A 13,731-nucleotide genomic window follows, 5' to 3' on the forward strand; every position below is an offset into this window, starting at 1 on the left:
GGGCTGGGATGGAGAACGCAGCCAGACAGTAAAAGAAAAGCAGACCGAGACGTCGTGAGAAAAAAAAAAAAGGCAATCGGCAACCATGAAGGTGCGCTTGGTTGAGTTTGGTGTGCAAGAACCTCATTAAATGAGCTCCATGGTAGAAATGGTCCAAGCTGGGAAATTTGAGATGGAAGTCAATAAAGGAGCAGTAACTGAGAAGAGATATTAAAGACTTCTTTTTAAATGTCCACAGTCTTCTTGTGAATATAAATAGTGTATAGGAAGGTAAGTGAGGCATGGGAGGGGCTTAACCCCAAGATACAAGTAGGAACACGTGAACGCTGCAATTTACAGGCTTGCTGGGAATGTCAAGCCTGCTCTTTTTCTGTCACTTGCTAGCAAGCCTTTAAACTTGTTATTATTCATGTTCCCCCACTGCTGATTGATTTGAGCAGGTGGTGAACTTCTTTCGTCTTTCTGTGAGTTTTGGGAATCGTTCAACTTGAAACCATGCCAAACCGTGCTTTGATTGGTCATGAATGTAATCACTCCCACAGTGGCACAGACCTCCCTCTCTCAAATCCAAATACACCAACCTGAAGCATGCCATCACTTTGCCTGCAATATTCTGCAGATCAGAATGAGCTTCCGCCCAAACGGGTGGAAAAGAAAAAAGAAAAAAGGCCACAAAACTATCTGTTAGAGTGAACCAGCCAGCCTCCATTCTGAGGCGCAGAGCAGAAAATTACAAGTTCTATTTAAACACAGAGCTCCGGTTCCCTCGTGGAACTTTTTTTTTTCCTTTCTTCCCAACACTCCAATGTCACGCGTTTGACTCCATCTAACTAGTACTATAACTAGTACTACTACTCCGACTATCTCTACTGTACGACCACAACTACCAGTACAGCACCACCAACCAGTACTGCTAGCACGACTGCTAGCCGTAAACTAAAACAACTAGTTACCACAACTAGTTTAAGTGACTCTGCTATACTATCAGTATCACTTTTGTGACGATGATTATTATTGCTGCCATTCCAACCACGACTGCTAAAATTTCTAATGACAATACTCCAAAGAGTCATGCTATGAACAGAAAAGTCCAAGGTGTGTTTGATAATGATAAGGCCTCACGTTCACATCTTTTATTGATCCCAGACTTCTTCTTCTCCTTCCTCTTCTCTCTAAAAAAGGAGAGAGAGAGAGAGAGAGAGAGTGAAATGAGAGGTCAGACTGGGCCAGCGTGTAGAAGCTGCAACGTGTCCACATTGTAAGCAGGCTGGCTGCTTTGTGGGCCTGCCAGCTTTTTTCTTCTCTCTCCTTTCTGCCTTACGTCTTCTCGAGCTGCACTTTTAACATGAACGTGTGCGCGTTTTCAACGTCCCGCTGTGTGTTTTATAGAATCACTTTAATATGGACGAATGCAGGATGCCTACCTACACAAAGCATAATTGGGTGGTTTCATTGGATTTAATGGGCAATGGATGGTGATCCATATTTTTGGTTGACACGTTTTATACTAAAACTGCAAAGCGATGACTTTGACTTTCACATCCAAATCAGTAAACCCCAAAGCGAGGAAGCGACCTTTCTTCAAACGCCTCAAGTGTGTCAATGATCCTCACCATCATCGCGCACCAACTTTTTTTCGCCTGCGTGGGACATGTTTAAAGACAGCGACCAGCCCTCTTCCCGCCCCCCCGGCACACGCTGGAAGGAGGGTGCGCGCTCTTGAGGACCTCCCCAAAAAAGCTCGGGGCATATAAAAACCCCGCTAAGTGATTTGTTGAAGCAGTAGGGAGTTTCTGCTGGGGTCTGGATTGGAGTTACACACACAGACCGGACCCTACCGTGTATGAGTGGCATTTGAGGAGACGGAAAAAGGACCCCCCCTATCGCAAAGAATCTACATGTCTAATATTTAGACATGTTCAGCTTTGTGGATATTCGGTTAGCGCTTTTGCTCAGCGTTGCTGTGCTGGTGGTGAGAGGTCAAGGCGAGGATGATAGTAAGTATCCCTCTATAATATCGATATTTTGTTTTCACGGTGGGTCCCCTATCAGGATTGGACAGAGCCTTGGAAAGGGACGATGAACGATACGGACGCCTTTTTGGGGTTCTCTTGGAGGTCCGTTTGAGCAGGAGTGGATTGTGTGGGGTTTTTTTTTTTTTTCCTTGGCGTGCACATACACGCTCAGTAAGCGTCCTCCTAAGGGAGTGCAGCTGCATCTCCTCTCTCTGACACATGTTTAGGTTCAGAGGGGCCTCCAAGAGAAAAAGACACTTTTTATTTTAAGGACAGGTCTTACTTTGGTCAGTTTAGGAGTAAAACCTAACTTTGCACGAAATGTTGTCAGTTTGGGAGAAAGTCGCCAAACTCGGATAAACGTCCTAAATTATGATCACTTCTGCAAAGATTCACTAAATTCTACCAAAGGAGCATCCTTACTCTGCTCCTTTATTGTATACGTTGAAGACCACCCTCATAGTAAATTTGGATTCAAACTTGCATTAAAATTGGCTGTGATTTTTTTTCTCCAAGACAGGTAGATTTTAAATGTAGAGCGAAAAACTGAATCTGGTGTAAATTCTTCACAAGTCGTACAGTTTGGAAAAAGCTGGGTGGAAGGAGGGGAGACAATGGAAAAATTGCTGAGGTGTGACGTAGGCGCGTCAATTAATCACAGAGTAGGAGGAGGGCGTTCTTTTGTGGGGAAACAGCACTTCCTAGTGGTCAAATCTGGTACTGTCACGTCTTTCCCTAATTAAAGTCCTCAAACGCCCACCAAGAGTAAAATAAGGGTCCACTTGCCGTTTGTAATGTATGAAACCCCACTGCTAGTTAATTTTTTCCCCTTTTTATCACAAATGATACAAATTTGAGGCTTAAATGTGAAATATTTGTGAAAAGTTCTGTTACCTGCCTTTATTGATTCTGCATGTTGAAAGTATTAAAAGGGTTGAAGGCCCCACACATAGCAACTAAGAATTGAATCCTGTAATTATGAATGTATTGAAATGAACATTCAAGGCTTAATTTGGTGCTTTTCTGTGGGAGAGTGTTTGACCAACACGTTGTTATCGCTCAGGCACATTTGGCAGCTGCACACTAGATGGACAGTTGTACAACGACAAGGATGTGTGGAAACCAGAGCCGTGCCAGATCTGTGTTTGCGACAGCGGCACAGTGATGTGCGACGAGGTCATCTGCGAAGATACTACCGACTGTGCCGACCCCATCATCCCAGAGGGAGAATGCTGCCCCATCTGCCCCGACGGTACGAATTCTCCCTCCGTACCCTCGGCCCTCCTCGGCCTCAATACCATTACTTTTTTTTGTGGCGACAAGTTGGGGTCTGAGCATTTGTGCGAGCGGCCTAACAAAATGGACGTCGACCTTGCACGCCCCTTGGGGATTTTCTTAGGAATTGCTTTGGATTTATGTACGCTTAGCTTGTAAATTTGGCAAATATCACTTTCTTCAGCCCTCCCGAAAAATGGTAGATTTTTTTTTCCAATTTGGCGGACGCTACGTCATCAGTGTACACAAACGATATACAGAAAGTTTGCAAACATTATTTACTAAACAACTAAATACTGTAAATACTGCAATGAATTATACTTTACTATACTTAAACGGATTTTGCAAATGATAAACAGTACAACTAATATCTTAAACAATAAACCGGCCGATACCAAAGTACGCAAAAGAGGAACATATGGATATGAAATTGTTTGTAATAAGTCAAACTAACAAAAACAGATTGGGAATGATACACCGACCGACAACAAAGTTTGCAAACAATAAATTAGTCAATAAATCAAAATGCCATCAAGCCTATTATCAAGTCATATATAAGGAGCTAACATTTTATATGGTACTTCTGCACTTTTATAATATGACCGCCTCTTTTTGTCTTCTATTTGGGCACATTTGTTTTTTTAAATTTCAAAATTTTAATGTCCAAACTGGAATTTTAGCTGCATGGTCAGAAAACTAGGCCCAAGAAGCTATGCTACGTGGCTTCCATTCCTGTCAATTGATGATTTAAAATGTCCTAATTATTCCTACACATCATATTTCTGTATATTGCTATAAAATGCTACCATCAGCTATAATTGTGTAGCTTTGAAACGCTAATTACTAGCTTCAAAAGCCAAGTTTGAACCTTGTTGCATAGTCCTAAAACGTATCATGTGGACATTATGTAACATTATATTATTCCTTCTCCTTCCTTAGGACCCGTGGATCCTCGAGAGGTACTGCTACCTTTTATTGACCCTTCATCAATATCAATGCATGTTTCCTGAAAATGCAGATGTTTACTGATTAGCTTTTGCATGTGTAGCACATGTCCACATAGTCTCACTCTTTTATTTTTTTGGATGTTTGTAGGGAATCAAGGGAGACGTTGGCCCCAAGGGAGATGTGGTAAGTTATGCAAATATGTTGATTATTCTTTCTAATTATTGTGTCATAATATTATTCAATCTGGTTGTCAACATCTATCATAAACCACTTTGGCCCATTTCGGTTGCCGTTCAAATGGCAAAAATGAAAGCCTATTAATGTGCAATACTCTATGGGATGATGTCATCGTGGCTATGGGATTCAGGTCAGGAGTTCACAGGAGCATTAAAAGTTCAAAGGCAATGACTTTTTTCAGTGGTAGCACAGCAACTTGTCAGTTGAAGGTTTTCAAAAGAGGTTTCAGTTGCACATATTTACATCTTTGACTAAACTGCATTAAATATATATATTATGGTAAAGTAAATATACTTTTCCTGATATCTTTCTAGGGTCCCATGGGTTATCCTGGAAATGATGGAATTCCCGGACAGCCTGGACTTCCCGGCCCACCTGGTCCCCCTGGCCCCCCTGGCCTTGGCGGAGTACGTTGGATTCAAATACAGTCGCATTAAATGAATCCTGAACATGAATTGTTATTCATGCAATGTTGGTGTTATACCTTCAAAGCCCAGCAGCTAATTTGTTATCTCTTCCTCCCTTGACAGAACTTCTCTCCTCAAATGAGCTCTGGCGATCACACCAAGTCCAGCGGCGGCCCACAAATGCCCGGCCCCATGGTATGATGGCTGTTCATCAAGACACCTACGCTTAAGCTAAATCAGGATACACCATGCGTCTCAATGCTTGTACTGACTTTTCACTCACCTTCATCAACAGGGTCCAATGGGTCCTCGCGGTCCTGCCGGACCTCCCGGACCTGCTGTGAGTATACCTCGAGTCTTTGACATGCTTCTTCATTGTGGATGTTGTTTGGTTAATCTTCTGGATTTGTTGTCCACCAGGGTCCTCAAGGTTTCACTGGTCCCCCAGGAGAGCCCGGTGAGCCCGGAGCTTCTGTGAGTATCCCTCAAGCTTGCTTTCAGCACTCACCCCGACCTGCTGTCGCCATTTACGCTTCAATGTCATCGTCACTTTGTGCTGCAGGGCCCCATGGGTGCTCGTGGTCCTCTTGGCCCACCTGGAAAGAATGGAGACGATGTAAGGAGTTGATTCAAATGCTCATCTTTTAGTTGTCCTCAACACAACACGTGTACCAACCATGTCCCCTGTGTATCGGTAGGGTGAGGCTGGCAAAGCTGGACGCCCTGGTGAGCGTGGAGCCTCTGGCATGCAGGTAAGTCATCCATCCCCCAGTGGGAACAGGGGCAAAGATCAGGTGACCAAAGTTCTTGGTTGACAACTTCCTCCTGCTGCAGGGTAGCCGTGGATTCCCCGGAACCCCCGGACTTCCTGGCATCAAGGGACACAGAGTAAGTTGAGAGGATACGGTTAGGAGTGTCCACCTCATCATGTTGATGTTAAAATGTTGAATTTGATTGCAGGGTTTCAGCGGTTTGGATGGAGCTAAGGGAGATGGCGGACCTTCCGGACCTAAGGTGAGTGGAAGGATGCGAGGATGGAGCCTCCCGATTTGCTGAGCCGTGTGAAACCATCTCTGTCTCTGTCTACAGGGAGAGTCTGGTGCCGCTGGTGAGAACGGTATCCCCGGAAGCATGGTGAGTTTTTGTCTCCCCTCCATCAATCAGATTACATTCAATACATTGAGCGGACAAAGCCTAATATGTTGTTTTCATTCTCCAGGGTGCTCGCGGTCTCCCCGGTGAGAGAGGCCGTCCCGGACCTGCTGGCCCTGCTGTAAGCGCTGCTAGCTCCTTTCGACACGTTTTGACCAAAGTTGGTATCGACTCTTTGATTTGACTCGGATTTGAAAACTTCCAATGCAGGGTGCTCGTGGTAACGATGGCAATGCTGGCCCTGCTGGACCCCCTGTGAGTATTTGTCTTTTTCACTTGCAGGTCCACTGTCTCTTTTAGAATTGTCTGCTAACATCCTGTCTTCATATTTTAGGGATCCACTGGACCTGCTGGACCCCCTGGATTCCCTGGCGGCGCTGGTTTGAAGGTAAATCACCCAAAAGAGGACGTTTCATGATTTGCAGTTTCGGTCTTCATGTCCTATGATGAGTTCTCGTCTGAAACCTAATCTTCCATCGAAATTCAAATCTTCAATATGAAAGCAGCAATTTATCAAAGAATAAACCAACTTCAAAATAGAAAGGGTCTTAGCAGGTTCTTTGTTGCCACTAGATGGCACAGATTAACATCCACCAGTTTGTCGTTAGCATGAAAGAACGCTAACATCAAGGTTCAAGGAAACAAACACTTTTGTTCAGCCTGCGGTTGGATGGATTTCTATTTAACATGATTAGAATGCATGACTTACGTGAAATATGACATAACTCCGTGTTCTTTCTCTGCTCAGGGAGAGACTGGTCCCCAAGGATCTCGTGGAGCTGAGGGAGCCCAGGGAGCTCGTGGTGAGCCTGGTAATCCAGGACCCGCTGGAGCTGCCGGAGCTGCTGTGAGTTTAGGCCACTCTTCTACATTGGCATTTACATTTCACATGTATTGAAGAAAAAAATAACTGTGGTGTTGGTGCTGCTTCCATAGGGTGCTCCAGGAACTGATGGTGTTCCCGGTGCCAAGGGTGCCACTGTAAGTATGACATTCACAAAATCCATTTGGTACACTCACGTTCAGATGGGGACCCAGTTGTGACGTCTGCTCTCTCTATTCCACAGGGCCCCGCTGGTATTGCTGGTGCTCCCGGTTTCCCCGGTGCTCGTGGTCCCGCTGGAGGTCAGGGTACCGTTGGTGCTCCTGGTCCCAAGGGTAACAATGTGAGTAGACCACAAACGATCATGGTTTTTTGTTTTGACCGGCATATGAGATTTACCGTTTGTGTTTTTTGTCATTAGGGCGACCCAGGTGTTTCTGGTCCCAAGGGAGAGCCTGGTGCCAAGGGAGAGACTGTAAGTTTCAGTAAACAAACGTGAACTTATCATCACCCTTCAAATGATATGATACAATAACAAAACATGCCTGATGCATTCTTCTTTAGGGCCCAGCTGGAATTCAGGGACTTGCTGGCCCATCTGGTGAGGAGGGCAAAAGAGGAGCTCGTGGAGAAACTGGTGCTGGTGGACCCCGTGGACCTCCTGGAGAGCGTGTATGTCTTCCTTTTTTTTTTTTTTTTTTTTAATATGACCAAATATTTGATGAACCCTTATTTGTGCCAGCGAAACTTCAAGCAGACAGTAATGTTATCTTCTTGTTCTCCTAGGGTGCCCCTGGTGCCCGTGGTTTCCCTGGAGCTGATGGAGGTGTTGGTGGCAAGGTGAGTTAGTGGCTGACCCCCATCTTTGGCTCCCATCTTTGTATTGCTCCATTAAGTCTTTCCTTTGAACCTTCTTCGATGTGATAGGGAGCCCCTGGTGAGCGTGGTGCCACCGGCCCCGCCGGACCTCAGGGATCAACTGGTGAGTCCGGAGCTCCTGGCGCTCCTGGCGCACCTGGATCTAAGGTGAGTACTGCTCTGTATTACTTTTCGTCCAACATTTTAGCATAGATGAGGTCCAAACACGGCGAATCTTTTCACAGGGTATGACTGGTAGCCCCGGAAGCACTGGCGCTGACGGCAAAGTTGGACCTGCTGTAAGTTCAAATTTGTTCAGCAGACGCCTTGAGCCCACGTTGGAAACCATGCTCAACTTGGTATCTAATCTTTTAGGGTCCCGCTGGACAAGATGGCCGCTCCGGACCCGCTGGCGCCACTGGACCCAGAGGACAGCCTGGAGTTATGGGATTCCCCGGACCCAAGGGAGTTGCTGTGAGTGCAACACTGAACATTATTGTCCTCAAAGTCCAGTTGGTTTGCGGCCATCGTTTTGCTCACGCTCTTTTTCATTTGATTAGGGTGAGAACGGCAAGCCTGGTGAGAAGGGACCCGCTGGCGATATGGGCGGTGTCGTAAGTGCTATTATTTGATTTGAGGTCAGATTGTGCGTTGATCTTCATCCACGCAAAATCAGACGGACTTTTCTATTCTTCTCAGGGTGCCCCTGGCAAAGATGGTGATGCTGGTGCTCCTGGCCCCTCCGGCCCTGCCGTAAGTATCAAAACAATTTCATGTCGCGTTGTAAAAACACAAAGACAGGCAGTGAGGTCTCTGATCACCTGGTGTTCCTCAGGGACCTGCTGGAGAGAAGGGAGAGGGTGGTCCTGCTGGACCTTCCGGATTCCAGGTGAGTTTGAGGACATCACCGTATAAACTGTGATCTCTGGTTGCAACATTTCTGGTAGCAAGTGTTGATATTCTGCTTCTCTTCCTTAAACAGGGTCTTCCCGGACCCCAAGGTGCTACTGGTGAGACTGGCAAGCCTGGTGAGCAGGTAAGAATGAGAATGATTATCACATTATACTTACATCACAATACTTTGTCAACAACCGTGTTGGTTGTTAACCCTGTCCTTCTTTGATTAGGGTGTTGCTGGTGAGGCTGGACCTTCTGGCCCAAGCGGACCCAGAGTGAGTATCCTGGAAATCAGCCGGTTCCTTCAACGTCATTGGCTCCTGACTAATCTCGATCCATCTTTCTTTCTTTCAATCAGGGCGATAGAGGTTTCCCTGGTGAGCGTGGTGCTCCTGGTGTCGGAGGACCAACTGGACCCCGTGGTTCCCCTGGCCCTGCTGGTAACGATGGAGCTAAGGTAAATTGGAGAGACCTTTGTAGATGAGGGTGTCCGCGAGGGTTCTAAACGGTGTCGTTTTAGTTTTCAATTCTGTCACACGCAGATTATTACTCTTTACTCAAACATTAAAACTCAAGTGCAATTAGATGCCAGGCAATATTTATTTTCTTACCTTGCTTTACCCTGATGATCTTTCCAGCTGGTTAAGAGAAATCAAAACAGTTCTGAGTTAGGACTTGTACATTTGATGAGATACTGTTGGTTTCAATTCAATTGCCAGCCTCTGCAACAAATTGACAATGCTTCTGTTTCTGTGTGCAGGGAGAGACTGGTGCAGCTGGTGCCAATGGTGCCCTCGGAAGCCCCGGTATGCAGGGAATGCCTGGCGAGCGTGGAGCTTCTGGCCAGCCTGGAGCCAAGGGAGAGAGAGTAAGAATCGCTTCACCTCTTTCCCAATTGTGCCGTCAGTCCACATGAACACCAACAAGATGATTTTTTTACTTCTCAGGGTGAGGTTGGTGCCAAGGGAGGTGAGGGTGCCCTCGGCAAAGATGGCATGCGCGGCATGACCGGACCTATCGGACCCCCTGGACCTCCTGGTGCTCAGGGTGAGAAGGTAAGATCGCTTTATTCGGATTGCCCAGATGGTGGTCTTCTCTGCCACATCCAAGGATAGATAGCTAGTGCAAGTCAACAGTACAAACGAATTCTTTTTTTTTTTTTACGGTCAAGCTGATTTCTTTTGCATGTGGTTTTAGGGTGAGCCTGGCCCAGTTGGAGCTGTTGGACCTACCGGCTCTCGCGGTTCCCCCGTAAGTTTTTTGCCAATCATTCAAAAACCAGATACATTTTATGATTTGCGTCTTCAGTCCATACAGATATGTATTCTCATGATTTTTCATACCTTCAGGGTGAGCGTGGAGAGGGTGGCCCAGCTGGACCTGCTGGATTTGCCGGACCCCCTGTAAGCACCTCTCTTTATCCAAACCATAATTTAAGGATGGCCATGAGTTTTTAACTGATGATTTTTTTTCCTTCCAATTTTAGGGTGCTGACGGTCAGCCTGGTGCCAAGGGAGAGACTGGTGCTACTGGCCCCAAGGGAGATGCTGGTGCTCCTGGTCCCGGTGGACCTGTTGGACCCGCTGGCCCCCAGGTGGGGTTACTGTTTAATCACGTGGAAATTCACACCTAGTCTTCATTGTGAAAGTGTGCCTCCAGTCTCACCTTCAAATGCATGTGTTCACAGGGACTTGCTGGTCCTCCTGGTGCCAAGGGTGCTCGTGGTGGTGCTGGAGCTCCTGTAAGTGTCTCGATAGGCTTTGTGTGCTGGACTTGCTTTCAGTTCCATGTTTCACTTTCTGTGTTGTTGTGCAGGGTGCTACTGGTTTCCCTGGACCCGCTGGCAGAGTTGGCCCCGCTGGCCCCGCTGTAAGTGCTTCTCACCGTTTGGCTCTGAACACCTGTCGCATCAGCAACGATATGACCTCACGGTGTGTCTCTGCAGGGCGTTGCTGGACCCCCTGGACCCGGTGGCCCCGTTGGCAAAGATGGCCAAAGGGGAGCTCGTGGTGAGACTGGTCCCGCCGGTCGCCCTGGTGAGCCTGGTGCTGTTGGTCTTGCTGGACCTTCCGGAGAGAGAGGATCCCCTGGCTCCGATGGTGCCCCTGTAAGTAGATGCACTTTATTCACTTTTTAAAAATGGCCTGTTCTTTGTCGGCTCGAACTGACCCAGCGTGTCCTTCTTTGCAGGGTGCCGGCGGTATTCCCGGACCCCAAGGTATTGGTGGACAGCGTGGTATTGTAGGTCGCCCTGGACTGCGTGGAGAGGCTGGTTTCACTGGTCTTCCTGGACCTGCTGTAAGTGTTCCTCAAAAGATCACTGAACTCGGATCATTTTAAAATGTACACCGTTTCTCATCACTCCAAATGTTTTGATTCAGGGTGAGCCTGGAAAGCAAGGACCTGGCGGACCTGTTGGTGCCCGTGGACCCCCTGGACCCGCTGGAGCCCCCGGACTCTCTGGTGCTCCCGGAGAGGCTGGTCGTGAGGTATGAGCTGCTGTTTACTTGCTCCCAATTCAATTCTGATCACTTTGCTATTTATAAGCTAGGTAGTTTGTCTACTTTGTCAAATAACATACGACCAATTCTTCACAGGGCGCTCAAGGACACGATGGTGCACCTGGTCGCGATGGACCTGCTGGCGCTAAGGTTAGCAATCTATTTTTAAATGTACTTTTCAAAACATTGTAAAACAGATTGTCATTTGCAGAGTTGTCTGACTGAATGTGCTTTCTATAGGGAGACCGTGGCGAGTCTGGCTTGGCCGGACCCCCAGGACCTCCTGGTGCTCCCGGTGCCCCCGGAGCTGTTGGCCCCTCTGGCAAGTCTGGCGATCGTGGAGAGGCTGTACGTGTCACCTTTACTGAAATATTGACAATCTCGCCGTCCTCTAATTTTCCAGTGCGTTGACATTTCCATTCCTCATTGCTAGGGTCCCGCTGGTCCTTCTGGTCCTTCTGGCCCTGCCGGTGCCCGTGGTCCTGCTGTAGGTTCCTCATTCCCTTTTTTGTTCGTGCGGACCGGAAATGGTAAATCAGCTTCACACCTCCGTTTGACTTTTTGTCGTAAAGGGACCCGCCGGAGGCAAGGGAGACAGAGGAGAGGCTGGTGAGGCTGGAGAGAGAGGCCACAAAGGACACAGAGGATTCACTGGCATGCAGGGTATGCCCGGACCTGCTGTGAGTACCATTTCCGTGCATCCATCACAAGACTCCTGGCGAGAAGGCTTGGCTCAGTCTGTGATCATTTCTTGAGGGATGAGATTCTCTTTGCATGCTCATGGCGGCTTCTTCTGACTCCAGGGAACTTCTGGAGAGAGAGGACCCGCTGGAGCCTCTGGATCCGCTGGACCAAGAGTGAGTACAATCCGTCCTGAAAAGTGTGGTAGTCTTGTACGGTGGCTTTCGGGAGATTTCTTCATCATGTTTTTTTTTTTTTTTTTGCTCCATAGGGACCTGCTGGATCTTCCGGCACCCACGGTAAGGATGGCATGAACGGTATGCCCGGACCCATCGGACCTCCCGGACCTCGTGGTCGCAATGGAGAAATGGGACCTCATGTAAGTTTCTTTCACATGCTTGATCTTTCTCCTTGAAGCTGAGAGATTTCTAAGCTCCTGTTATGTTTTCTAGGGTCCTCCCGGACCTCCCGGACTTCCCGGACCCCCTGGTGCTCCCGGTGGCGGATTCGACTTCATCAGCCAGCCTCTTCAGGAGAAGGGACCCGATCCCTACCGCGCTGGCCATTACCGCGCTGACGACCCCAGTGTTCTCCGCGATCGTGACATGGAGGTCGACACCACCCTGGAGTCTCTGACCAAGAGAATCGAGAAGCTGAACAGCCCCGACGGCACCCAGAAGAGCCCCGCCCGCATGTGCCGTGACCTGAGGATGTGCCATCCCGAGTGGCAGAGCGGTGAGTGGGCATCCAGAACCTCCCTAAAATGATCTTGTGCACTCAATCGTGGTCTTACAAATGATTCATCTCCTTCAGGCACCTACTGGGTGGACCCCAACCAGGGCTCCCCTATGGACGCCATCAAGGTTCACTGCAACATGGAGACCGGCGAGACTTGCGTCTCTCCCAGCCAGTCCACCGTGCCCATGAAGAACTGGTACATGAGCAGAAACCCCAAAGATAAGAAGCACGTCTGGTTCAGCGAGTCCATGACCGGTGGATTCCAGGTAAGACAAGATGGATTCTTTTGGACAAGCACAGGCAAGCTCAGACCGTGTTGATGACAATATCTTCTATGACCTCCACACAGTTCCAGTATGGCACCGATGGAGCTGATGCCGAGGATGTCAGCATCCAGATGACCTTCATGCGTCTGATGGCCAACCAGGCCTCTCAGAACATCACATACCACTGCAAGAACAGCATTGCCTACATGGACTCAGCCTCCGGCAACCTCAAGAAGGCCCTGCTGCTCCAGGGCTCCAACGACGTGGAGATCAGAGCCGAGGGCAACAGCCGCTTCACATACAGCGTCAGCGAGGACGGTTGCACGGTAAGCCCCGGCGTTACAGATTTCCAATGGCGAAATGTGAACGTGATGTTTCTGAGCCTTTTTGTCCCCCTGTTTTTTTCCGTCCACAGTCACACACTGGCTCATGGGGCAAGACAGTCATTGACTACAAGACATCAAAAACATCCCGCCTGCCAATCATTGACATTGCTCCTATGGATGTTGGTGCCCCTGATCAGGAATTTGGCGTTGAAGTTGGCCCAGTTTGCTTCTTGTAAAAAGGAGAGGAAAAAAAAGGAAGAAATATGGACATGACATTGTTGTTTTTTTTCTAGCAGTCATCTCTAAAAACCCTATTTCTTTTGCATTCAAAACTCATTCGGCCACCATCGGTCCACACGCTTAAAACCACTCCACTGAAGACAATGATTTTTTTTTTTTTTTGTTTCTTTCCAATCGTTTCTGGACTGCCACTCCACAAGGACACTTTAAAAAAAACGAGAAACAAATTAGAACAAATCGGTTCGTTTACAACGGCAACAAGAACATATTTACTTGTGTAAAATGTCTCCCTTGGAGTTTAAGAAAAAATTATCGCAATGAAATACAGGTGACTTTTGCCGTTTTTCGCCCCCAACTGCGGAAGGAC

At 47.7% G+C, this 13,731-nt stretch overlaps 1 protein-coding gene and 1 long non-coding RNA gene across 9 annotated transcripts; one reads left to right on the forward strand and one right to left on the reverse strand.

Moving 5' to 3' along the window:
• The first annotated feature begins 1,760 nt into the window (after positions 1–1,760).
• Positions 1,761–13,580, forward strand: col1a1b (collagen, type I, alpha 1b). Of its 8 annotated transcripts, XM_037278633.1 has the most exons (51): positions 1,761–1,997; positions 3,079–3,267; positions 4,230–4,249; positions 4,386–4,421; positions 4,790–4,882; positions 5,006–5,077; positions 5,178–5,222; positions 5,303–5,356; positions 5,445–5,498; positions 5,581–5,634; positions 5,717–5,770; positions 5,843–5,896; positions 5,972–6,016; positions 6,102–6,155; positions 6,245–6,289; positions 6,369–6,422; positions 6,783–6,881; positions 6,971–7,015; positions 7,102–7,200; positions 7,279–7,332; positions 7,422–7,529; positions 7,644–7,697; positions 7,785–7,883; positions 7,961–8,014; positions 8,091–8,189; positions 8,276–8,329; positions 8,415–8,468; positions 8,551–8,604; positions 8,698–8,751; positions 8,843–8,887; positions 8,971–9,069; positions 9,373–9,480; positions 9,560–9,667; positions 9,810–9,863; positions 9,962–10,015; positions 10,099–10,206; positions 10,300–10,353; positions 10,428–10,481; positions 10,558–10,719; positions 10,803–10,910; positions 10,994–11,101; positions 11,210–11,263; positions 11,354–11,461; positions 11,547–11,600; positions 11,686–11,793; positions 11,917–11,970; positions 12,066–12,173; positions 12,247–12,529; positions 12,608–12,798; positions 12,882–13,124; positions 13,214–13,580. In XM_037278633.1, exons 1-51 carry the CDS (start codon positions 1,916–1,918, stop codon positions 13,358–13,360), a joined length of 4,344 nt encoding a protein of 1,447 aa, XP_037134528.1. In that variant the 5' UTR covers positions 1,761–1,915; the 3' UTR covers positions 13,361–13,580. The 8 variants fall into 8 exon arrangements, with proteins under 8 accessions (XP_037134528.1, XP_037134529.1, XP_037134531.1 ...); XM_037278634.1 differs by lacking the exon at positions 9,560–9,667; XM_037278636.1 differs by lacking the exons at positions 10,558–10,719; positions 10,803–10,910.
• On the reverse strand, positions 6,304–6,860 carry LOC119138766. Its single transcript, XR_005101223.1, has 2 exons — positions 6,744–6,860; positions 6,304–6,523 (listed from the first exon to the last, which is right to left on the reverse strand). It is a non-coding gene; the product is annotated as an uncharacterized LOC119138766 (long non-coding RNA).
• Positions 13,581–13,731: the final 151 nt, after the last annotated feature.

This window comes from Syngnathus acus, chromosome 19 (assembly GCF_901709675.1).
Source record: "Syngnathus acus chromosome 19, fSynAcu1.2, whole genome shotgun sequence".
In the NCBI taxonomy this organism is placed as follows: Eukaryota; Metazoa; Chordata; class Actinopteri; order Syngnathiformes; family Syngnathidae; genus Syngnathus; species Syngnathus acus.